The following is a 26,306-nucleotide window of genomic DNA, read 5'->3' as shown; positions in this document are numbered from 1 at the left end:
CTTTTTTGTAAATCTTTCTGACTTGCTTGTATATATAGACACAACATTTTCTGGGCCAAATGGTCATATAAATATTATAGTTACAGGGGATATAAATATAGATTTATTAACAAATGATGTCAGCACCAAAAAATTACATCGCCTGTGTGATGAATTTAACCTGACCCCACTCATTCGGGAACCCACTAGAGAAATTGGAAATAGTAAAACATGTCTTGACAACATAACAACAAACATGACCCACCTATCCCACAGTGCTTCAGATTTAAAACTAGCTATCTCAGATCATCATGCAGTACAGCTTAAATTGGAGCTCCATGAGCCCCCCACTGTCACCACAAAGCAACAGTTTGTAACTAAAAGAATAATGTATAATGACAACATAAATAGACTAAACGGCTTGCTAGCACAAATAAAATGGTTTGAAAATAATAGCTTTTCATATGATACCTTTACTGCTAACTTCTATTACTGCTTTGATACCACATGCACAGTTGTAATTACAAAAAAGAAACAAACAAAAAATATAAACAAAAATATTTGGGTAAATAGTAATGTCACTGAAGCGAGGGAAAAATTAAAACTACTCCACAGTGCAATGCTGAATAATAGAGAGATTCCTGAGCTAAAGGAAGCCTCCAAATATCAAACACACTATAAGGACTTACTCACACAGACCAGGAACAACTATGTTGCAAATAAGCTTCAAAACTCACACAACATAACTGCTGGCATCTGGGCAGTTTTAGCACCTGCAGTGACAAATCCTGTATGGACTTTACTATTAACCACAATGGCATACTCATAAAAGACCAACTGGAAATTGTAAATATTTTTAATGAATATTTATCTTCCGTAGGGGAAGCCATAAATGACAAGCATAAAAACATGCACTACAGTTTTAAAGGTAATAAATGTGACCATAGTATATATCTAGCCCCCACAAACTGTGCAGAAATAATGGGCATAATTAGCTCTCTAAAACCCTCAGCTGGGCATGTTGGCCTAAATATTAATGTTTTAAAAGCCTGTAGCCAAAATGTCTCTGTACCTCTGTCTGTAGCAGTCAACAATATAATAGAATCAGGCACCTTTCCAGACAGACTAAAAATAGCACAGGTAACGTCCATTTTTAAGAAAGGTGACAACAACAAAATAGAAAACTACAGACCAGTCTCAATCCTTCCTGTCTTTTCCAAAATACTTGAGAAAGTTATATACAACAGGATTATAAACTTTCTTAACAAACACAACCTGATTTTCGAAAATCAAAATGGATTCCTAAAAGGTAAATCAACTAGCACTGCAGCTGCTCAACTAATTGAAGAGGTGTTGGGCCCCCTTCTGTTCTTGATCTATGTAAATGATATTAAATACTGTACTAAAAATTCCAAAATTGTTCTGTATGCCGATGACACGTCCATTGTGTGTAAAAAGGAATCATGTAATGAACTAGAGGTCGAGTGTAATAATGTGACAAAAGAAATTGTTCAGTTTTTTAATGAAAGCAACTTAAATGTAAGCACCAGTAAAACATGTTTGATGGAGTTTAACAAAAGTAGTTTGAATAATGAAATTAAATTATACATTGGCAACGAATTGGTAAAGAAAGAGTCTAGTGTAAATTTCCTTGGTGTAACAATCCAAAGCAACCTGAAATGGGACACACATATTGACTCCCTAGCAACTAAGTTGTCAAGAAATATATTTGCAATCAGTACTATTAGCAAGTTCTGTAGAGACACTGTAGTCCTAAAGACTGCATACCATGCTCTTTTCTCCTCTCACTTGAACTAGGGTATTGAAATTTGGGGGGCAACAACCAAAGCTAATCTAGATAAGCTACTCATTCTTCAAAAAAGGGGTGTGAGAATAATTTGTGGAGCAAAATACAGGGAATCTTGTCGCAACTTGTTTCCAAAAACAGAGGTGTTAACTGTTATAAACACATACATTCTGAAAGCCATATTGCTTGTGAAAAGACAGCACCCGAACACTTATTCAGATTTCCACCAGTACAATACTAGAAATAAAGAAAGATTTTACAGTGGCAGCCACAGAACAGCACTTTACGAAAAGGGGCCTCAGTACGCAGGTATAAAGTTAGCTAATGCACTGCCTAGTGCAGTCATGGCTCTTCCTGCAATTAAACTGAAACATCAGCTTAAGAAATTTTTAGTAAAACACCCTTTCTACACACTAGAAGAGTACCATATTTATATGAAGAACAACAAATGCTTTGTGAAATTATGTGGATAGAAATCAGTAAACATCTTATTGTAATTTTGTTGTAAATTAATGACGTATTCAGAAGAATGTGTCGTGTGTATTGTACAATTAACTTTAATCATTACTGTTTCTTTGTACATGTGCACTGTACCATTTGATGTTGAATAAAGCTATTATTATTATTATTATAATCATGCAACCTTCCAGAACCAACATGTGGTGCCAGACAGTTCCAGTGTAAAACAGGTCGCTGCATTCCAATGAGCTTCAAATGTGATTCTGAAAACGACTGTGGTGACTACTCAGATGAAACTGGTTGTGTAAATGTGACGCGCTCTGTCTCAGTACCTCTGTGATAATGGACGCTGTATTCCTGAAACGTGGAAATGTGATTCAGAGAATGATTGTGGTGATGGCTCTGATGAGAATGTGTCGTGTGTATTGTACAATTAACTTTAATCATTACTGTTTCTTTGTACATGTGCACTGTACCATTCGATGTTGAATAAAGCTATTATTATTATTATTATTATTGTTATTATTATAATCATGCAACCTTCCAGAACCAACATGTGGTGCCGGAGAGTTCCAGTGTAAAACAGGTCGCTGCATTCCAATGAGCTTCAAATGTGATTCTGAAAACGACTGTGGTGACTACTCAGATGAAACTGGTTGTGTAAATGTGACATGCGCTCTGTCTCAGTACCTCTGTGATAATGGACGCTGTATTCCTGAAACGTGGAAATGTGATTCAGAGAATGATTGTGGTGATGGCTCTGATGAAGGAGAATTCTGTAAAGAGAAGACATGTGCCTATTTTCAGGTAAATGTTGTGTACTATCTAGGTATTCTACTCACTATTTGTGAACTATATTGTAAACTCTAGTTGTATATTCTTTTGTTATTAGAAATATGTTTATTGACTGCATAATATATTTTATGTTCCATAACTTAATTGAAAGTGAATTTTTTAAAAAGTTGGCTGATTAATTTTAATTACTTTTGCCAAAACATATGTAAACTTTATATTAATTACATACTTTGATATATACAGACTGAAACCAAAATCTATACTGTTTTCAGTTTACTTGTCCACGGTCTGGTCATTGTATTCCACAGTCATGGGTCTGTGATGGAGATAATGACTGTTTTGATAATCAGGATGAAGAAGGCTGCCCACCAATAACATGTACAGCATCACAGTTCAAATGTGCTGATTTGAAGCAGTGTATACAGGAATCATATAAATGTGATGGTATACCTGACTGCAATGATGGTAGTGATGAACAAGGCTGCCGTAAGTAGTGATTTGTTGTATTGTTTGTGAAAAAATTACAAAGTCCATGCGGGATGATAAAGTATTGAATGTTTATGTAAAATAATCAGTGAAAATTGTGATCAATTTGATATTGTTCTTTTTGGTGGTTAGTGAAATGAATGTTCATTTGACAGTGACAGGATTAGTGATTTATTTTAAAATCTGTGTCTATAACATTGACATAAAATACTTAGATGTGAGTATGCCATGGATACTGGAGTCATTTTAGAATGTGTATTCAACTGATGAGAAAGCAATATTTATGAAGAGGTGAACGTTGCCCATAGAGATTTGACTGGGATATATTTGTTTTTATGTTATTTCTATTTATTTATTTAACATGGCAGTATTATGACCAATCAGCCATGTCTTACATTTAACCAGGCATTCCACATATTTTGCATTAATCCATTACAGCAAGCAAAGTTATATCTAATATACAGCTTTATAAAAATTTTAATAATTACTGAAGTGCAAAAAAGTTAACATTCACTCATGAGTACAATGATAGGGACAGGTTACAGGAATGAATAACCAGAATAAGAAAGAAAGGAAGAAATAAAGATGAAACTGTTTTTAAGTACATTGAAATCAAAATACCAAAATGTTAAGTCTATTCATAATGTTCACAATATCATCACAAAGAATCTGGAGAGGAATTCCACCTTATGCAAGACACCTTTGTAATTCAGAACTACAACATTCACAAAATGATCGTCACAAAGAATACTTTTCAGTGAAGAGAAAAACTTGTTTGGTCAGAAAACATTCTCAATTTTCAGTATGTTTGAAGAATGAGGCCAAGTATGAGAATTTCAGTGGAGGGGGGGATGAAATGAAAAATAAAAATATAAGCTGTGTATATGATGTTTTATTTTTTAATTGAAGTTTCCATTACACATGCTCCAAGAGTTGCTAAATGGATGTACTTTTATATGTAATACAACATTAAATAATTCTGTTTTCTACTTCTCATCCATCAGTTTGCTGAAATGTTCTCCCATTTTGCAGCGTCCTTGGCTCCGAATCAGTGCGACAGTGAGAAACAATTCCAGTGTAAGTCCTCAGGGATATGCATTCCCCGATCATGGCACTGTGATGGTACACCAGATTGTGATGACGGCTCAGATGAACCATCATCTTGTGGACAGGTAAAATAATTTACTGATTTGGTACAACTTTGCAGAGTAATTGACGACCCCCCGAGTTGAACAGTACTTTGTTTCAGTGGTACACACTGCTACTTGCTCCTCCCAGTATTCATCATGAATTTATAATTCTAGGACAGTAAGAAATACGTTACTAGGTTTTGCGTGAATATAGGCCCCAATTTTTTTCTTAAATTTTTGCTTGAAAAATTATGGTGTGGCCTATAATTGAGATTTTCCCCTCAAATCATAAGTTATCAATTTCAAAAGGACATGTACATGTATCTTGTGGATCAAAATTAATACCATTACATGTTAGTGCAGTTACTTTTGTAAACCTTGAAAAACTAAGAAGAAAATAGCAGAAAAACGTATACCTTGTTTGTAAATAAAGTCTCCAGTCAGCAGTGGGAGAACACCCACTCAAAAAGGTTTAACTTATGCAAACTTTTGAAGCCAGTGGCTCCTTCTTCTGGCAGATGAGTTGAAGGGAAAGGGATAGAGGTGAAGGAAAAGGACTGGAGAGGTTTAGGAAAAGTGGTACAGTTTGGATAATTCACGCAGAACCCCGGGTCAGGGAAAACTTATCGGATGGGATGAGAAGTAAAGACTGATTGTTGGGACTGCACCAGACGAGGTTTGAAAACCTGAGAGCTTAAAGGTGCAAGATTGGGTAATATGCAAGACAGAGATTATTAATAAAACATTGTGCACAAGTTAATAAGAGTAAAAAGCTAAGTACTTGTATATAACAGAGATGGGAGAGGGGCTGTCGAAAAATAGACAGGTCAGAAAATAAAATATGTAGAAAACTAAAATGGAGTGAAGAAATGCTGAGACGGAAGGAATAAAGAGCAGGTGGGTGGCGAGAACCAAGGACATATTGTAGCGCTAGTTTTCGACCTGCGGAGTTCTGAGAAACTGGTGTCTGGGAGAAGAATCCAGATGGCGCACATGTTGAAACAGGCACCAAGGTCACAACTGTCATGTTGTAGAGAATGTTCTTAAATAGGATAATGTGTGTTGCTATTAACACACCTTCTGCCTATGTCCATTCATCGTGACTGATGACTGGGTGGTAGTCATGCCAATGTAAAAGACCAAACAGGCTTCACACAACAATTGGTATATGAGTGTCATTTCACAGGTGGCTCAATTTTATACTGTTATATCTTCTCAACTGGAAAACAATTGTGAAATGTTGTCTACTAATTAATGGTATATTACATGCTATTTTTTTCAGCTTGCAGTGGTTCTAATTTTTTTATACAGACTATTGCTTTTATTACTGAAACTAAAAGCTGAGCAAAATGTAGTATATCTAAAGAGAAACTGAATTGTTAAGGTCAGTACAAGACAAACAATGTGAACATTACTGTACTGCTCCCAAGGAGAAGCACAAAAAAAGAGTAGAGGAAAGCTGTACAAACTATTTAAGCTGCTGGCATAATATCAGGAAGAACAGTCATTGTTGAAAAGGCACTAGGAAAAAATGATTTTGGTTTGATCGTACATTGTCTTTAAAAGATGATATACCATTTCATTGGCGCGTCATGTTCTGTAAATAGCAAGAGGCTTTAGTGGTGTAGAGTGAGAAACTACAGACCACATCTCAGAATGCCCTTAGTAGCAATTTTCTGTCTGTGGTTGATTTGTGATTTTTTTTCTTTGCTTGAGGCCGTAATTTTTCCTCTTCACACTTTGCAACTGTTTGTTGTTCAGTCTCATATACTCAAGCAAAGTGGTACCACACTTTCACTGAAACAACTTTGAACTTCCTGAACCTGAAATCTGGCCATTTTGTGTAAGTTTATGTGTGTTGGCCACTAGCTTCCTTGAAACCTTTAATGTTTTCTGATCTTTCTTTTTATTTGGAATACAGAATTTTTTGTATCAACACTTTCATTGTTGAACAGTTCCTTCAGTCATGACCTATATGTCTTCTTATATAAATTCATGAATGTAAGATTCAGATATTTTAAAAGCTGCAACCTGATGCAATAATTAGTTTATTTTCAAAAGTTTGAACAATTAAAACAATTGATTCCAGTCACTTGAGTATTTCGGGATAAAATTCGTATGGATTTGACTTATGAGAATAGCTTCAGTTTGAGACTGCTTCATTATACAACACTGATTTTGTGAATGTATTGAGCAGCTGAGGTAGTGAATGGTGATGGAAAGAAGGCAAACTGAAATATTATTATTCTTATACACACTCCTCATCTGATTTGCAGTTCTTTTCACTGCTTATTGAATGAAATTATTAAATTGTTAAAATAAATCAGGAAGTGTCCTCTGGTAACAGATACTGTTGTTAAAGAATGCAATCTTATACAATCTTGTCAAGACTGTTGCTGCAGATAACAGAATGTTGAGGGAGGACTGGCTAGCTATGCAGCACAGAAATGTCACTAAGGTTTATTATTATTATTATTATTATTATTATTATTATTATTATGCGCGTTAACTGCTCAGTGATGAGACTGCAGCTTTCAGTGGTTTCAACTAGAGGTGAGCACATAATAGTAAGCAGCAGCAGATCCAGAAATATCATCTGTCATGGGCAGAGACAAAAAAGAATAGTATGTAATTTGTTGTCCTCATTTTTGTATATTGTTTCCATTTTGCAGTTCCCATTATCATAATAATTACAATGAAGCTGTTTTGATCTACCCTTATGTACTTGAACTGCATTTTTCTTCTTTTAATGCTGTTTGTATGTTTACTGTTGTAGATTGACTGCCAAATGGGTTTCTTCAGGTGCAACAATTCACAGTGTGTGTTCAAGGCTTATATTTGTGATGGCAAAAATGATTGTGAAGATGGATCAGATGAAGACGCGAGACATGCATGTGGCCCACCTCCATTCAGGTATTGCCTTGGGATATGTCTTAACTTTTGTTAATGTTTTCCTTTAGTTTCTATGTGGAATTTGGTCAAATATATTTCACCATACTGCCAAATTTATTTATTTATTCAGCCAAAAAATCTTTACAAGTTGTGGGACGCACACACACACAAAGTACAGAAACAGTAATATTTCAACAATAAATGAATTTTCTGCTTTATTATTAAAAGAGCTTATACCACTTGCAGTAGCTGCACTGTCTTGCATCAAATCTACTCTTTTCAAGTTTATAAATGTTGCTGGAAATATTAAAATATCTGTCTCATTTGAAAACATCTTTTCCTGTGAAACTGGCCGGTATTTATTCCTGCCTCAAAAAAGATGAGAAGTATCTTCTAAGGTGTGTGCTGTGTGTGTGTGTGTGTGTGTGTGTGTGTGTGTGAGAGAGAGAGAGAGAGAGAGAGAGGAGAGAGAGAGAGAGAGAGAGCTGGCTTCTAAGTCAAGTGTTCAAAAGAGTTGCTCTTGTTGTTGAATTATGAAGCCCATTTTTTTATTTTACATCTAATGTTAATAAAATAAATATCGTTCTGAACACTGTCTTTTGTAAAACATCTAATAACACTGTCTGATGGAAAACACCTAACGTTTTCCTTTCCATTTTTTACCCAGACCTGTTTAATGACTTATGCACCATCTTCAGTGAGCCTTGCTTCATTTGGTATGGATTTGAGTGGTTTTCTGTGTCTATATTTTCAGCCTAGTTAGTTTGTTAACAACATGGAAAACCAGTCGTATTTGTGCTACATTTTTAATGTAAATGAATTGAGATGCACTGAAGTCCTAAAATGTACCGAAAGAGGTAAGAGAAAATATTTATTATTTGGCAGCAGAAGTTGATGTTAAAGAGGTTAGTGTTAAAGAGGTTCTGAACTTTTGTTTAGTTCTGTGTGTGAATCCAGCAGTATTGCATCCTCCTTTTTTATTGGGGGGTGGGGATGGGGGAAAGGGGGGGGGGGACATTTCAAACTGGTTGCTGACATGATTTACAGTGAGAGACAGCTTTTGTCTTACCAGAAAGGAGACAGAGATAAGTCTGCATTCATTATCTTGTTAATAAAGGAAAATGGTCAAAAATATATTGTCTCGGTTAAAGTTAACATCTTTCCAGGATACAATTTCATTTAGAAGGAAAAAAGAAAATTCTTGTTTAATGTCCCATTGGCTAGGCCTTACGTATGGAGCACATCAGCAGATAAGACAAGGATGGGGAAGGATATTGGTTATTTAAATTACATAGGACCCAGCCTGGTTTTTTCCACAGTAGATCCTGGAAATCACAAAATACATAAATCTGGATTGCTGGGTGATGATTTGAGCCCCACTTTACTGAAGTGTGAAACCAAAAAGTGCTATAATATTTTCAGTTGTAACAATGAACAAAAAAACTTGCATGTCATTTTTTGATGTAGTCTCCCTGATGTTGAATGCACATATTTCACCACTTTGAAAGTGCATAGATACCACTATGAAAGGATTCATTTGGTCATGTGTGTAGCCAATCATGGACTGAGGTTTTCACTACTTCATTACTTCTGAAATGCTTGCCTCTCATTGCTTCTTTGTGTGTACTGAACAGATGAAAGTCATCAGGAGCAAGGTTGGGTGAATAAAGACGTACCAGACATTGAAATGTAATTTTCTGAACACTCTCTATTGTCTTACGGGCTGTATGTGGTCGGGCATTGTCATGCTTTGGCACTACTTCTGAAGTCAGAAGTCCTTGTCGTTTACTCCTGGTTTTGGGTCAAAGCTGATTTTTCAGAATGTCTGTAGAAGAAATACTGGTTACCTTCACTCCGCTATCCATGTAAGGCTCCAAAATTCCACCATTTGCATCCCCGAAGAGAGTGAACATGGTTTTTCCAGCAGACAGCTGAGTGCAGAATTTTTTTGGTTTTGGTATGAGGTTTTCATTTCTTGTTGGGACTTGGTGGTAGTGGTCCCAAGTCTCGATCACCTGTTATAATTTTTCCCGGAAATGCATCACCATCAATATGGAAATGACGCACAAGTTCTTCACAGGCATCTATGTAATTGTTTTTCAATGCGGCAGTCAACTGATGTGGAAGTCATCTTGCAAACACCTTGTTGAAGTGCAGTACATTGTGAACAAATGAAATGAAATTATCATGTGGCATAGCTGACCAGGAGGCATAGCTGACCAGGAGGCCCCGTCTGGGGAAGTTCAGTCGCCGGGTTGCAAGTCTTATTTCAGGTGACGCCACGTTGGGCAACTTGTGCATCGGTGATGATGAGATGATTATGGGGACAACACAACAACTGGTCCACGAGTGGAGGAAATCTTCACCTGGCCGGGATTCGATCCCAGGCCTGCTGAAAATACATTACCATTCATCTAAGCAGGTGGACATTGTGAACAATAGCCTACTCTGAGCCAATACTAATCTTCAGACTTGTGGCTATTTTGTTCAGAGTTATGCATCTGTTCTCCTTTACAAGCTCGTCCACTAACCGCAGTTTTCTTATGTAGAGAGTCTGCCCTGGTCTTGGAGCATCCCCCACGGAAGTTACACCACTTTTAAATGTCCTACACCACTTACACACTCGCTGCAATGACAAACCGAATCACAATACTGTGCTGTCATTCCGCGATGAGCTTCGATTGGTTTGACACCTTCATTACACAAAAAATGCACCATAGATTTCTGCTCAATCACGGTACATGTTGACGGTGGGCCTGCCATCTTGTTGTGAACATTACTGCATTGAAGCATCACTCTGCCACAGGTCGGTCACTTTCTGAACCTCAAGGAACACTACTGCCACCTAAAAAGACCATTACACAACTTCCAAAATTTTATGGGACTCTTTAAGGTTTTCATTTGACCATCCTCGTATGTATTATTACAACTTTTCTTTGACATGTCTAACATCAATTTTACAGTTTGTGCTGTGTGATAAAACCGGACCAATAAAAAATCAAATCAACCAATCAGTTTTGTTTGGGCTTTGGGGCTGGCCTGTTCCACCTTTCCCTCTCTTCTTACTGCTGTTTTTAGTTTGTTCTGAGGTCTGATGGCAGAGGATGGTAAAATATTCATTTCCTTACATGTTACATTGTTAAGCTACAATGTACCCAATAGTGGCCATAAAATCTGACAAACTTTATGATTAATGAATGTAAATAAGGGAAAATATGCCCATTCATACAGTATCCTGTATGTGGGGTAGTGGTATAGTTTTAATTATCATTGCAAAAAAATAAATTACATAATTAATTTTTGCAGCTTGTTGACAAAGCTGAGATGGACTGTGCCCGTTTTGATTGGTTTCTTCTGGTGCTGTGGTACGGTACCACGGTGCAGGGATTTCAGTGTCTATGAGGACTGCAGACATGAATCGGCAAACATATGAAAAAATAATTTTGAATGACATATTAAATGTTTTCTGCTGCACAGTGATTTTATGGGCTGTCAACAATTATGCCTTGTGTATTGCAGAAACAACACCTGAGTACACCCTAATAATAGCAATTAAGAAATGTGCATTTATTCATCAGAGAAACTTCTTTTGCTACAACAGAAATTACAATGGAAATTCGTTTCAGGTGTGCTTCTGATGAGTGGCAGTGTCCAGGAGTGACAGGGCGCTGTGTCAAATATCACCAAGTATGTAATAATAAACCAGATTGCCCCAATGGTGCTGATGAGGGTCCAGGATGTGACAGGAACAGCTGTGCATTCAGAGGACTCCTGTGTTCAAATACCTGTCTTCAGACACCTTTAGTAAGTACTCAAGTGTCGAAGTCATTTAGTTCTCTCTGTAAGACAATCATGTAGCTTCACATTTTTATTACAAAAGGATCATTTTGAGAGCCAAGGTTATCCCTAAGACATCTATAAAAGTTCAATGTTGTTTTTGTTTCCTCTTTAGAGTGTAGTTTATTTCATGTTTGCAACTTAAAGTACCAGTTCTCTCTCACATGTTAAACTGATAGAAATAGTGTCTTTGAAACAACTTCCTATAGGCAAATAGCTATTTCCACATGCTTAAAAACATCAGTACCCCAGAATATATGTTACGATTTCTTATTTTACATATTTAATTTGTGATATTACTTACAACAAAAGACTTGGATGGAATTACAGTTCCAACACAGTTCTTAAGCATTGCTATATAAAATAGTGGAAAGTCTGGGTTGTAATATCAACAATATTATGAAGGGATAGATTGCTAATCACCTTAAAGATGACACATTGAATTGCAGACATGCTCAATGAAAAGGTTGTTAACACATTGACCTTTGGCCATCCAGAGTGGATTAGATCAGTTTAGATTAGATTAGATTTACTTTCATTCCAATTGATCCGTAGTGAGGAGGGAGGTCCTCCAGGATGTAGAATATGGGATGGGGAAGGGGGAGCAATAGCATGGTACAGGTGGGAGGGAGGGGGGTGGGGGGAGAGAAGAGCACTGTAATGGGGCGTGCTGGAATTAGATGGTGGCAGGACAATGCTGCCAAGCACAGCATCAGGAGGCTGTGGTGGTGGGGGGCAGAGACGTGTGCTGTCTGGCAGAGCACACAGGGACTAGATGGCAGCAGGACAAATTTGCCAGGTGCAGCACCGGCAGTCTGTGGTGGAAGGAGGGTGTGGGGAAATGGAGATCGGAAAAGGGAGAGGAGCAGAGAAGGGGAAAAGGCCAGTGGGTGCGTGGCATGGCAGCTGTCTAAATGCAGGTACTGTTGGTGTTTTGTGAGTTTAACGTGGATAGAGGTGCGGACAGAGCTATCAGAGATGAGGAGGTCGATGTCCAGGAAGATGGCACACTGGGTTGAGGAGGACCAGGTGAAGCAGATTGGAAAGAAAGTGTTGAGGCTGTGAAGGAATGAGAATAGGATGTCTTGGCTCTGACACCAGATCACAAAGGACCAAGGATTTAAGGTTATGTGAGGCTAAGAAGGTTTCTTCTAGATGGCCCATAAACATATTGGCATAGGAGGTTGCCATGCATATGACCATAGCTGTACCATGGATTTGTTAATATACCTTTCTTTCAGAAGTAGCTGTGCATTGGGATAAAATTAGTCGGGTGTATGAGAAATGAGGTAGTGGGTTTGGTGTATGAAGGTCATCGGAAGCGGAAGTACTCAGTAGCAGCAATGCCATGGGCATGAGAGATGTTGACATGTATGGAAGTGATGTCAACAGTGACGAGTAGGGGTCAGTGAGGTAAATGGATGGGGATGGTGGTGAGCCAGTGAAGGAAATGGTTGGTATTTTTTACGTGGTATGCTAGATTACAGGCAATTGGTTGGAGCTGTTAGTCAGTGAAGGCCGAAATTTTTTCAGTGGGGCATCTAGGATTGTTGGGTTTGTGATTCTGGGAAGCAAATAGAAGGTGGGTGTGAGACATGTCATATGGGTGAAGAGGGAAATGGATTCAGGCGAGAGGTTCTGGGATGAGCCTGAGGCTTTAGGCATTGGAGGTTATGCTAGACTTGTGAGATGGGATGCCCCTGGCAGAGTCTATAGATAGCGGACTCATGCAATTGGCAGAGGCCTTCTGCCAGGTAGTCACCACGATTCATAATGACAGTGGTGGAACCTTTCTTGCAGGTAGTATGATTAGGTCAGGATGTGTTTTGAAGCTGTGTATGGCTGCCTTGTCTTCTGCTGAAAGGATAGCCTTGGCAAGAAGGGACCTGGGGAAGGATGGTAAGACCAAGTTGAAGATAAAGAATTCCTGGAAGGTGACCAGGGTCAGGTTAGGTGAGGGTGGGGTTATCACAGTTGGATGGTGGTATGAACTGGGAGAGGCAGGGTTCAATGTTGGGAATAGGTTTGCTTAGGTGGGAGGGATCGGTGGCAAAGAAATATTTCCATTGCAGGGATCATGAGAAGGAGAATGGGTCTTTCACAAGTCCAATGTGATTAAATTTGGGTGTAGGGCTGAAGGTGAGGCCTTTGGGCATGATTGGAACTTCTGTGGTGCTAAGGATTTTGCTAGGAAGGTTAACAACAGTGTTCTGAGACTGATAATCTTGCAGTTTAGATCCTCTAATGTACAAACCAGCCAACAGTGTTCTGATATTGTTTGGGTCTGGATTTAATGGAGTGTTGGTAGGGAGTTTTGGGGGATGTAGCAAGTTGAAAAGGTGAGCTGGGTAAGATATGGGTGCCATGAGGAGTTGACAAGGAGGCACACTGTGGATATGATAGGGGTTGGATAGAGGTACCCCAAGTGGCAGTAGGATGTCAGCAGGTCAGATAAATTATGGAGGTGGTGTCTGGAATGCTCTTTCAGGTGCTGGAGAGCAAAACATTCAATTTCAGAGATGGTTATAATAGAGGGAAACATTCCACGTAGGAAAAATATATCTAAAAACAAAGATGATGTGACTTACCAAATGAAAGTGCTGGCAGGTCGACAGACACACAAACAAACACAAACATACACACAAAATTCAAGCTTTCGCAACAAACTGTTGCCTCATCATTTTTAAATATGTCTGCTTGTGTCTGTATATGTATGAATGGATATGTGTGTGTGTGCGAGTGTATACCCGTCCTTTTTTCCCCCTAAGGTAAGTCTTTCCGCTCCCAGGATTGGAATGACTCCTTACCCTCTCCCTTAAAACCCACATCCTTTTGTCTTTCCCTCTCCTTCCATTTCAGAGATGTGATGTATATATTAGGGATTGCGCAGTAGCAGTATCTTGCAGTGGGAGCAGAGGTAGTTCCATAAAGCTTGCACCATGGAGATGAGTTTTTGTAGTATCAGGTTTTTGTGGTTCAGTGACTGGCAGAATCTGAAAAAGTGAAGGTCATTGTGAAAGGGGAAAGGAATTTTTGTGGCCAGGCCATTGAGAGGAGAGTTCCATGGTTCAAGCAGCATTTAAGGAACAAGATGTTGGACTGGCTTTAGGAAATGGACAAATGAGGGCATCAGCTGATTGTGATGGGAGCTGAATAATGGACAAAACATGTAGAAATACATACAGGCATGCAAAAATATGTACAGACATGTAAAAATGCATACAAATACATAAAAATACACACAAATATGTAAAAAACATTTAAAAATGAGCACAAATACACATAAATATATAAAATCTGTAAAAAAAATGTGGGAAAAAAAGACAGAACGGATGAGGTATAGGAATATGCGCATGTTGATATGAAGGAAGAGAGAGACAGGAGAGGGGAGATTACTTAAGCTGACCTTCACAAGTTTGTGTGATATAGGTAGGTGTGGAAAATAACACATAAAAATATGTGAGGGTGAGGGAGGAAATGCGATCAACTGAAAAAATTATAATTATTGGTAGGTAGGATTTAGGGCATGAGATGCTGCACCAACAATAACAATCTGTACAGTCACATGGGGTCGTGTTGTGTGCACACAAGGACATTGATACAGTGTGGCTCTAATGTCAGAGTGTGCGTCGTTTGGAAGGCGATGAAAAAACACAGGAAAGGAGAGGAAAAAAACTGAGTAGAGTAATGCTTTAGAGAATAATAACAGAGGAAAACATCATAGGCTTGTGGGACGGAAGAAATGCTGTTACACAAAAACCAAATGGTGGAAATTCCATGTCGGAATATCAAAAATATTATGAAAAGGATAGATTGCTACTCACAGTAAAGATGACACTTTGAGTTGGAGACATGCACAACGAACAGACTGTTACACGTTGAGCTTTCGGCCAAAGCCTTCTTCAGAAAAGATAACACACATACATTCACACAACCAAGCAAGCACACTTCACACGCACATGACTGCTATCTCCCGCTGCTTCAGGCAGAATGCAGCTGTTGTGTCAAACAAAAGCAACAGCCTGGAATAGGGTGGGGACGGTGGAGGGATAGGGATAGCAAGATGCAGGTGGGGGAGAATGAAGAGCGCCATCTGACGGAGTGTACAGGGAAGAGATGGTCGTGGGGCAAGGCTGACAAGCACAGCATCGGCAGGCTATGGGAAAGGGGGGGGGGGTTGGAAAAAGAGGGAACAGAGAAGGGAAAAAGACAAGTCAGTATGTTGGCAGAGAGTGGTGCACAATGAGGATGAGGAGGCATGAAGTTTCAGTCTGCTCTTGAAATTATCACAGCCGTAACCTGTAGTAAGCTACTGTCCCCACACCCTCACCAAGTGAGGGGGCGCAGTGGTTAGCACACTGGACTCGCATTCGGGAGGGCGGCGGTTCAACACTGTGCACCACATCCCGATTTAGGTTTTCCGTGATTTTGCTAAATCGCTTCAGGCAGGTGCTGGGATGGTTCCTTTGTAAAGGGCACGGACGACTTCCTTCCCTAATCTGATGGGACCGATGACCTCACTGTTTGGTCCCCTCCTCCGAATCAATCGACTTACCGACCCTCACTTCCACCCAACAGCTTCCGCCCCCTCTGTCGTATCACCTCCTCCCATTTCACGTCCCCATCACCTTCATTGTTGTACCAATCGAAGCCAATGCAGACCCCTGTCTTTCCCCCTTCTCTGCTCCTCACCTTTTCCAGTCACTATTTTCTCCCCATCACCCCCACCTCCTCACTCCCCTACAGCCTTCCGATGCTACATCTGGCAGCTTTGTCTTGCCACCATCTAGTCCCTGCACACTCTGCCAGAGAGCACTCTTCTCTCCCCTCACACGTACCCTGCTATCCTTCTCTCTTCCTCGCCCCACTTTGGACTGCTGCTTTCATTCAGTGTGACAGTTGCATTCTTGCTGAAGTGACTGGAGATAGAGGTCACTTGTTTTTGACATGGAATTGCTTGTGTCAGTGTGTGTGTGTGTGTTTTTCTTATCTGAAGAAGGCTTTGACTGACAGCTCAGTGTGTAACAGTCTTTTTGTTGCGCCTGTCTGCAACTCAATGTGTCATCTTTACGGTGAGTAGCAATCTATCCTTTTCATAATATTACAAACATGGTTGTAGTTATTTCTCTTGCAAGGCAAATTTGCTTCTTGGATAAAACATTGGTCTGCCTTCACATAGAAGACAGGAACATTGAAAGGGGCTGTAATATTACACTGAAATTGATTGTCAATGAAATTCATATTGTGTACCGGATTGGAAGAAAATGCTTGCAGAATATAATCAATAAAACAACATTCAGTGTTCTGCCTCTTTTTCTAGAAGACAGCACTCACATTCACACATGCAACCACCCAAACGTGTACCACCACAGCCATGGGGACACTGATTCTGATCTGATTTGATACATAAATTTAAATATGAGTAATGGAGCCATGAAAGAAAATTTGAGAGCTGTGACATGTCAGTGCTTTAGATCACCTGGTAAAGTTGATGGGCAAGTTATGAAAATATCATGCAGAAACAAAATGTTTTATCCAGTCAGTTATGGAAATAAATATACTCTTCATTAATTTAACTTTAATTTCTGTAATATACAGGGTGTTACAAAAAGGTATGGCCAAACTTTCAGGAAACATTCCTCACACACAAATAAAGAAAAGATGTTATGTGGACATGTGTCCGGAAACGCTTAATTTCCATGTTAGAGCTCATTTTAGTTTCGTCAGTATGTACTTTACTTCCTCGATTCACCACCAGTTGGCCCAATTGAAGGAAGGTAATGTTGACTTCGGTGCTTGTGTTGACATGCGACTCATTGCTCTACAGTACTAGCATCAAGCACATCAGTACGTAGCATCAACAGGTTAGTGTTCATCACGAACGTGGTTTTGCAGTCAGTGCAATGTTTACAAATGCGGAGTTGGCAGATGCCCATTTGATGTATGGATTAGCACGGGGCAATAGCCGTGGCGCGGTACATTTGTATCGAGACAGATTTCCAGAACGAAAGTGTCCCGACAGGAAGACATTCGAAGCAATTGATCGGCATCTGAGGGAGCACGGAACGTTCCAGCCTATGACTCGCGACTGGGGAAGACCTAGAACGATGAGGACACCTGCAATGGACGAGGCAATTCTTCATGCAGTTGATGATAACCCTAATGTCAGCGTCAGAGAAGTTGCTGCTGTACAAGGTAGCGTTGACCACGTCACTGTATGGAGAGTGCTACGGGAGAACCAGTTGTTTCCGTACCATGTACAGCGTGTGCAGGCACTATCAGCAGCTGATTGGCCTCCATGGGTACTCTTCTGCGAATGGTTCATGCAACAATGTGTCAATCCTCATTTCAGTGCAAATGTTCTCTTTACGGATGAGGCTTCATTCCAACGTGATCAAATTGTAAATTTTCACAATCAACATGTGTGGGCTGACGAGAATCTGCACGCAATTGTGCAATCACGTCATCAACACAGATTTTCTGTGAACGTTTGGGCAGGCATTGTTGTTGATGTCTCGATTGGGCCCCATGTTCTTCCACCTACGCTCAATAGAGCACGTTATCATGATTTCATACGGGATACTCTACCTGTGCTGCTAGAACATGTGCCTTTACAAGTACGACACAACATGTGGTTCATGTATGATGGAGCTCCTGCATATTTCAGTCGGAGTGTTCGTACGCTTCTCAACAACAGATTCGGTGACCGATGGATTGGTAGAGGCGGACCAATTCCATGGCCTCCACACTCTCCTGATCTCAACCCTCTTGACTTTCATTTATGGGGGCATTTGAAAGCTCTTGTCTACGCAACTCCGGTACCAAATGTAGAGACTCTTCATGCTCGTATTGTGGACGGCTGTGATACAATACGCCATTCTCCAGGGCTGCATCAGCGCATCAGGGATTCCATGTGACGGAGGGTGGATGCATGTATCATCGCTAACGGAGGACATTTTGAACATTTCCTGTAACAAAGTGTTTGAAGTCATGCTGGTACGTTCTGTTGCTGTGTGCTACCATTCCATGATTAATGTGATTTGAAGAGAAGTAATAAAATGAGCTCTAACATGGAAAGTAAGTGTTTCCGGACACATGTCCACATAATATATTTTCTTTCTTTGTGTGTGAAGAATGTTTCCTGAAAGTTTGGCCGTACCTTTTTGTAACACCCTGTATATAACTATACAAAGGCAAGTCAATATTCAATGTTATTATCAAATATCTCAAAAAGTTCTTGACCAATTTACTTCAAAGTTTTACACTATACATACTCAAATAAACATTTAGATAGATGCAGGCTATATATTTTTTTAAACAACAATGTACTGGTTATTTGCTAAAATTAATTACAGGAAAGATAATGCTGCGCTATTCTGTGCTGTGAAAATATGCAGTTTCATTTGCTTTCTCACAGACAGTTTTAATTACAATAGCAGGACATTTAAACCATTAGAGAAATCATTTCTCTCATATATATTCATCCTCCTTATGTACAATTTTAAAGAAAAATTATGTACACAACTTTGTATTTTTGTAATTTTCTTCATCGCAGTTGATTTTAACAGAAAACACTAAAATTGTAGGTATGGCTTATTGCCTTATGATTAGAATACTGCTACGGAATCTGTATTGCTAAACTTTGCAAAATACTGTCATTGAGTTACTGTCCTCACAAATCCACCAGCAGGAGAGATCTCTCATACCCATATACCAATGATCCCAGCCAATTTACCTGTTTATTGTAAGTGACTTCAATTCCCAATGAAGTTTTCATTGGCTTTAAGAATAAATGAGGCTCAAGAACAACGAGAGGGAGGAAGAGCAGACGGCCAGAGAGAGGAGGGAGGGGGAGGAGGAGATGAACAGGGAGAGGGGGAGGAGGTGATTGACAGAGGAGGGGGAGAAGGAAATCTGGATGTATATCCAATTCCCATATATATTTATCAATTGCAAAGCATTTCCCAGCTCACTAGTTTAATATAAAGTTAAGCAAAATGTACAGAGACAATCAAAGGAAAATTAGTTATTTCTTCAAGAATGTACTTTTATCACTATAAGCATGTTTATTATCAAAACATGTTAAGGAAGAAGTGGCACTGTTTATTGCATTGAGTTTAAAAGCTGCTTTTATGTTCATTGACTGTTAGGGAAGACCTGAAAATAAGTACTAAATCTTGATCTTGATTATTGAAGATCATATTCATAAAATGAATGGACAGTGATGTTCTGAGCAGCATGATACGATTGTTGAATGAAAAGTAAAGTCAAGTCTTCATGTTCTTAATTTGGAAGTCAATCAGAATGTTGTAATAAATAAAATTCAGAAACAATTCTTAGAATAGGCTCTTTAATTACTCTTATCTGAGTTTCCACATAGTCACTAGATGGATGGACTTCTGCAGATGAGTAAGTTTCTTGGAGCTGTCAAATAAGTCACTACTCAGTTTCCACAACCACCCTCTCCCAATTCTTTCAACTTCTTCATCAGATGCATTTGTGATGTCCCCACAGATCTTCTTTCATTATCAGGAACAGATGGAAGTCAGACTCTGGACTGTATGGATGCCATACAGTTGCGGACTTCAGTTGCTGGAGCTGTGCTGCAGAACATGTGAAATGTGTGGCCTGGCTCTGTCATGCTGCAGAAAACTATTTCCCTTTTTCTTTTTGACCCTTAGTTGTGCTATCAAAGTTCGGGGCATTGTAATGTAATGTTTCAATTGATTGTAAAGAGTTGTCAGTAATATTTTACTGTTGCTTACTTAAATCTATACAACTTCAATGAGTTGGGAATGGTGATTGGGTCTGGGAAAGTGTAGTTGCATGTGGTAGCAGGAGTCAAAAGGAGGAAGGGGGTAGGGGGACTGGAGGATTCACCAAAAACTTGAGTAAATAGAAAATAGTTTAGGCAGATATCTTTAAGCACAAAAAAATTGTAAGGTACCATCATAGGAACTGAGTGCAGACATATTTTTATGCCAGGGTTCTTAGAGGTCTTAGACAAGTAGATAATGAATTATTCAAAATCACACACAACAGATATGAAAACACAACTAAACTTTTGTCTTGGGCTGTTGTGGTGCTGACTCACTTACAAAAAAACACTGAATCTATTTCAGTGCAGTTCTGTGAATTTTGTGAATTGGTTACAGTCTACAGTACATGCTATTAAGTTGACACATAATATCTGATTTAAGAATGTTTTCGAAAATTGCTGAGAAAAACAAACCTTGCTTGCATTCAAATGGCTACTATTTATCAGAATCCATTTATAATTATGACATCTTCTAAGGAAAAAAATCACATTTCATACTAAATTATCGTGTTATGGGTTTAAAACGAAACTTCGGGATTTCTGCATAGTATTATAATTCATGCAACATATCACATTTGTGAGGCTTAACAGTGATTTTGTTGGTCATATAATGTTATATATGCTGTCATCATCATCATCATCATCTTCTCACAGCTACTGAACCTGAAGGTTAGTTGTTTGCAGTGACCACAACAGATTATCTGCCATATCTTTGTTAATTCAAGCTTGTGTTCCATTTTTAACAACCCCATTTTCCTTGCTTCTTTCGCACATATAAAAAGTCATGAGAGAAAAGTAATATTTTGACCAAGTAATAGGTTTCACAGAACACAACAAGATAGGTGTTGTTTTGAGGCTGAGAAACTGACTTCAAAATAGTATATATCTAGGGAAGCAGTGACATTGTTGCAAATGTTCAGCTTTCACGTTGGTAACACATATGATGGTCCATGTTAAAATTTTGTAGCAAAGCGCACTATTGAAGCTTAACAGTGTTTTCAAACTAAAATTGGCAAAAGGTAAACTTGTCATAGCACTCTTTAGAAACAAATAATGGACCAGAAAAATTATATGAAACAAGTGTGTTATTTTGTTATAAAGTGTGATTCTGAAGGTGTAATGCATTGTACTTGTATCTTTTTAAGGGTGCAGTGTGTACATGTCCTCCTGGAGAAGTAATGAGCAGCAATGATAGCCTTACATGCCAAGACCTAAATGAATGTGAACCTCCTGGTATGTGTTCTCAACACTGTCAAAATACCAAGGGCAGCTTTATTTGTTATTGTGAGGAAAACTATGTACTGGAGAGTGATAATCGTACCTGTAAAGCTATCAGTAAGTACAAAATTCTCAATAAATATATAACAGTTAATGTAAATAAGACATATATGAAAAATAGTATGATTAAAAACCAACATTAATTGCAGATGAGAGTGGAGCATTCCTTATCATATCAAATCGTCATTCCATATTAATTGCTGACCTGAAAGATAATGGATTGGAAAGGGTCCCAATTATCGTTGAGAACGTTGTTGCTACAGCATCCAATATGCATACTGGGACTATATTTTGGTCTGACATGAAACTGAAGAAGATTTCACGACTTGATAGGGGCAGTGATCCCAAGGAGGTAATGTTACTACTTTATTTATTACAGCTTTGCGTAAGCGAATTTCCTTAATTTGTCAGTTTTTTGTGTATTCTTTGTCATTGCACTGAGCTTCTAAGTTATTTTACTTGTGCAATTTTCTTCAGGTGATATCAAATGGCCTAGATCTTGTTGAAGGCTTGGCTTATGATTGGATTGCCGGAAACTTGTACTGGCTTGATTCAAGGTTAAATACTATTGAGGTAGCTAAGGAAAATGGATCAGACAGGATGGTGCTGTTAAAGGAAAACATTACTCAGCCTAGGGGCATGGCACTGGATCCTACTGATAAGTAAGTTATCTTGACTTCATGGAAAAGCAATACTATGAATTCATGAACAGTGTCATATGTACCTTCATTCATACTCAGTGTACAAAGTAAGTGAAGAAAGGCTTTGTAAATTGTGAAAGTGGAAATTTTCTCTATGTCTTTCTGTGTATTACTCATGTGACCCATACAGAAAGAAACAGTGTCTTGTTTTGTAATGGATTGGTGGGTATTGCATTATTTTTGAACAAAAATGGAGATCCATTTGAACATTTCCAGCTATAATGCAGTGGAGCATGTTTTAATGTGTTTCCAATTTTAAATAAATAAATTTGATTCCTATGGCCTGACAACCCGAGTAAAATTCGCACAAATTCCATGTAGCTGTCCCATTGTCTGGAGCCTTTTCTCAGTCATTGAGGGCTCCCGCTTTTCAGTGATCTCCATACTGTAATGCCATAACTCTGTTCGTGGAGATCTTCTTCCTTCTGGCACTACTTATGTTGTTTAATGATTGCCATTAGTTTGGTAAATATGTATAACGTGTCGTGTGTAAACTAGTCCCTACATCTTAAGCAACTTGTTATATGTAACTGTCTGGTTTCCAGTCTTTTCTCTTCATACTGTCTTTATCTTCACTGCATTTATTTCACCTTATCTAGTTCTGACCAAGGGCTCCTAGAGTTACTGAAGTCCAGTTTCATTGCCAACCAGAATAGAGGGATATAGTGTAATAGTTGTTGATAATTTTTTCTAAATCCAACATTCTTTCTGAAATGGGTTCGAGCCCCATAAAAAATGGTTTGATTTAGAGTGGTAGACAAATGGTGCCAATAAAGTACTGGGTTTATACAGCTACTACTCTGCAGACTTTCAACCAACCCCAGCCAGCCCAAATGCACACTGTTCAAAGGACCTTGATTCATCAAGCAAAATGTGCGTATGATGCTGAAAACTTGCCACAAGAACTGAACCACCTATGAAATGTTTTCCATGTGAATGACTACAACTACAAACCAAGTGAGGTGGCGCAATGGTTAGCACACTGGACTTGCATTCAGGAGGACAGCGGTTCAAACCCACATCTGGCCGTCCTGATTTAGGTTTTCTGTGATTTCCGTAAATTGCTTCAGGCAAATGCCAGGATGGTTCCTTTGAAAGGCTTCAAAGGGTTCAAATGGCTCTAAGCACTATGGGACTCAATATCTGAGGTCATCAGGCCCCTAGACTTAGAACTACTTAAACCTAATTAACCTAAGTACATCACAGACACCCATGCCCGAGGGAGGATTCGAACCTGCGACTGTAGCAGCAGCTCGGTTCCGGACTGAAGCGCCTAGAGCCGCTCGGTCACAGCGGCCGGCCTTTGAAAGGCCACAGCTGATTTCCTTCCCCCATCCTTCCCCAATCCTAGCTTGTGTGCTCCTCTCTAATGACCTCCTTATCGACATGACATTACACACTAATCCCCTCCTCTTCCTGCCTACTACAACAACAAATATTTGCAAGCAGTTTTAGGAGGCATCGGTAAGCAAAATATCACACATGATGAAAGTAAAATGCTTAAATTCTTGACATTCTGTTGTTCAGGGACAGGGAAGATTAGCCAGTTTCTGAAGAGTCATGACATCAAGTCAGTTTTCAGGCCTCCTGCTACAATACATCAATTCATTGAGACCTGTCGAAAAATGAGACAGAACTCAGAGCTCCTGGTGTTTACAAAATACAATGTGAGCGCAGGTAGTATTGAATCAGAGAGACCATGAATTTGATAGAAGAATGTCAGATTGAAGATGAGAGGTGTCAGCAGTTGTCCTATCTGGAATCACAGATGATAGCTAAACAGGCTTTGAAAAATGGACTTAAAATTGCATTCAACAGCAGCTGTATCATCATTGATGCTTACTGCTATGTAATTAAAGAAGCTATAGAGATCAAAACAGCTGATAACATTACTAGTAAAAACAGTGGTTTGCAGCTGAACACCTCTGGCCATTGTGAGTTTAAGTGGGCAAAGCAGACATGTGAGACAAAAACATGGCCGTATGTTATGATACAGTGAACACCAATGATGTCATAGCCATTACTAAGGATGAGAACAAGGATCATACAGCAGTTGGTTATCACTTGATTATGGGCAAAGAGCATTTGGCAATAAGCTCCCAGAGATACATAACACTTAACAAGGCTGGAAGCCTGAGAAGATTGTATTCAGTCATATCACTGTGAACCATGCATTCATAAATCTTGAAACTACATCTCAGTTTGGCTTGTGCACAGATAAAGCAATACTTACACGTATGGATTTCATCTTAACATTAGAAAACAGAGAGCCACATTTGCAAATTATACAACAGGAATAACTCTAATATTGTGTCCCATAACATACAGTGCATGGCCCACACCTGATCTTGGGCTTCATAAGTGATTTACTAGGGATATAAGCAGACAGTAAAGCTTGCTGACCAAACAGGTGTACTGATGGGCCTCCGTGTGTGTAGTTCTTTGATATCCAGATGGATAATAAACTGAAGTGGCACCAGTACAGGAATAAGTTAACCAAAAAGCTCAGCTCTGCCAACTTTGAACTTAAAAATGTCTCTCATTGTGTTGTCCTGTGGTGAGGATTGTTGGCATACTGTGAATACTTTGCCTCAGCACTGTTGTATGCCTTGATCTTTTGGGGCAATGCAAATAATATCAAAAAGTATGTATTCTACATAAATGTGCGATATGAGTATTGTGTAAAGTGGATCAACTAGTATCTTGCAGAAACCTCCTGTTGGTCGTAGATACTTGTATTTTTACATGCCAATGTATGTATTCTGTAATGGTATTTGTGGTTAATAATGAAAGTGAATTTGGAATGAACTTTGCAATTCCCAACTATAATGCTAGAAGTAAAAATAATTCCCATACACTATACATTAGTATCTAGCGTTCAGAATGGAGTTCAATACTCTGGAGTAAAAGCCTATAACAGGTCACCAGTAAACTTCAGACAACAAATTAAAAGACCCCAGATATTCAAAAAGAAGTAAGAGAATACGTTATTAGCCACTCCTCAAATTTATCTGAATATTTGGACTCTACATATCTCCAGTGTTTGTGATAAATAAATAGCTCTTGACTTTTTGAGTGTGTAGACAACTGATAGTTTTTTGCATAAAGTTACGTAAATGCTTTGTCTGAAGTATTAGCAGCTCTGTGGAATGAGAGAAAGAGCAGTGGCTTTTTTTCAATACGCCTGTTTTCTCCTAACCTAGATATATAAAGGAACCTACAAGTGATTCCCATAATAACCAATGTGAATAAATTACCACTACTCAAAAATTTTTGTGGCATTCCTTACAGAAGTAGCATGTGTTGCCTGCTTCTCCTTGTTAATGAATGACTTTATTTGTTCCACATTCGTGAAGGCTCTCTTCCATAATGGGTTTTATTACCTGTATGTGTTATATTTTCTGGAATCAGGAGGGATAACTGGCAACTAAGGTTACAAGGTCCTTAGTTCTACCAGGGAATTGAGTTTTTCACAGTTGGTACCACTGTTGCATATGGTAGTGCACACTGAAACAAATTAGTGTGAATGGTTATTAGTAGTGCCCCAACTCTCATTGTGGTGACAATTAAAGATGAGCACTCTCATTCTGTCTCCCACCCAGTGCGAAGTGCGTGCCATGATACGCTGCTTGAATTGTCAAGGTCGTGAGTGCTGCTGTGATTCATTCCAAAATTGTGTAAGTGTATGGGGAGGAGGTAATATTGTGGTAACATGTGACAAAATTGGTACAGATGGAAATTCACAATGAAGTGAGAAGTGGACACCTGTCTATTATGACTGATGAACTGATGCAAAAACTTGCAGAGTGTATTTGTTCTGATTGCCATGTGTTTGTTGATGACCTGCACAAACTATTTCCTGAAGTTTGTCAAACTGTTGTTCATGACATCGTGAGTGATCAGCTAGGATATCGCAAGATGTGTATGCAATGGGTTCCAAAGATGTTTACTGCAGAACACAAAATCAACGGACTCAAGGCTATGCAAGAATATTTTGATCATTTTGTCAGTGACAGAGAGATGAGAGTGAAACATGGGATTACCATCATACCCTGGAGAACAAGCAATAATCAGTGCAGTGGTGCCACAGTCATTCTCCCTCAACAAAAAAAATTAGAAACACA

At 38.9% G+C, this 26,306-nt stretch overlaps 1 protein-coding gene across 1 annotated transcript in view; it reads left to right on the top strand.

Annotated features, from left to right (window-relative positions):
• The window catches only part of LOC126253678 (low-density lipoprotein receptor-related protein 2), a 215,470-nt gene that overhangs the window by 83,065 nt on the left and 106,099 nt on the right, over positions 1 to 26,306 (top strand). The window contains exons 16-23 of the mRNA XM_049955201.1: positions 2,793 to 3,052; positions 3,313 to 3,526; positions 4,559 to 4,698; positions 7,433 to 7,569; positions 11,175 to 11,352; positions 21,349 to 21,538; positions 21,631 to 21,833; positions 21,959 to 22,143. Of these exons, the coding sequence (XP_049811158.1) occupies positions 2,793 to 3,052; positions 3,313 to 3,526; positions 4,559 to 4,698; positions 7,433 to 7,569; positions 11,175 to 11,352; positions 21,349 to 21,538; positions 21,631 to 21,833; positions 21,959 to 22,143 (1,507 nt within the window). The remainder of the gene's footprint in view (positions 1 to 2,792; positions 3,053 to 3,312; positions 3,527 to 4,558; positions 4,699 to 7,432; positions 7,570 to 11,174; positions 11,353 to 21,348; positions 21,539 to 21,630; positions 21,834 to 21,958; positions 22,144 to 26,306) is intronic.

Source organism: Schistocerca nitens, chromosome 4 (genome assembly GCF_023898315.1).
Source record: "Schistocerca nitens isolate TAMUIC-IGC-003100 chromosome 4, iqSchNite1.1, whole genome shotgun sequence".
Taxonomy (NCBI): Eukaryota; Metazoa; Arthropoda; class Insecta; order Orthoptera; family Acrididae; genus Schistocerca; species Schistocerca nitens.
The sequence above is the reverse complement of the archived record's forward strand: the minus strand, read 5'-3'. Positions and strand labels throughout refer to the sequence as shown.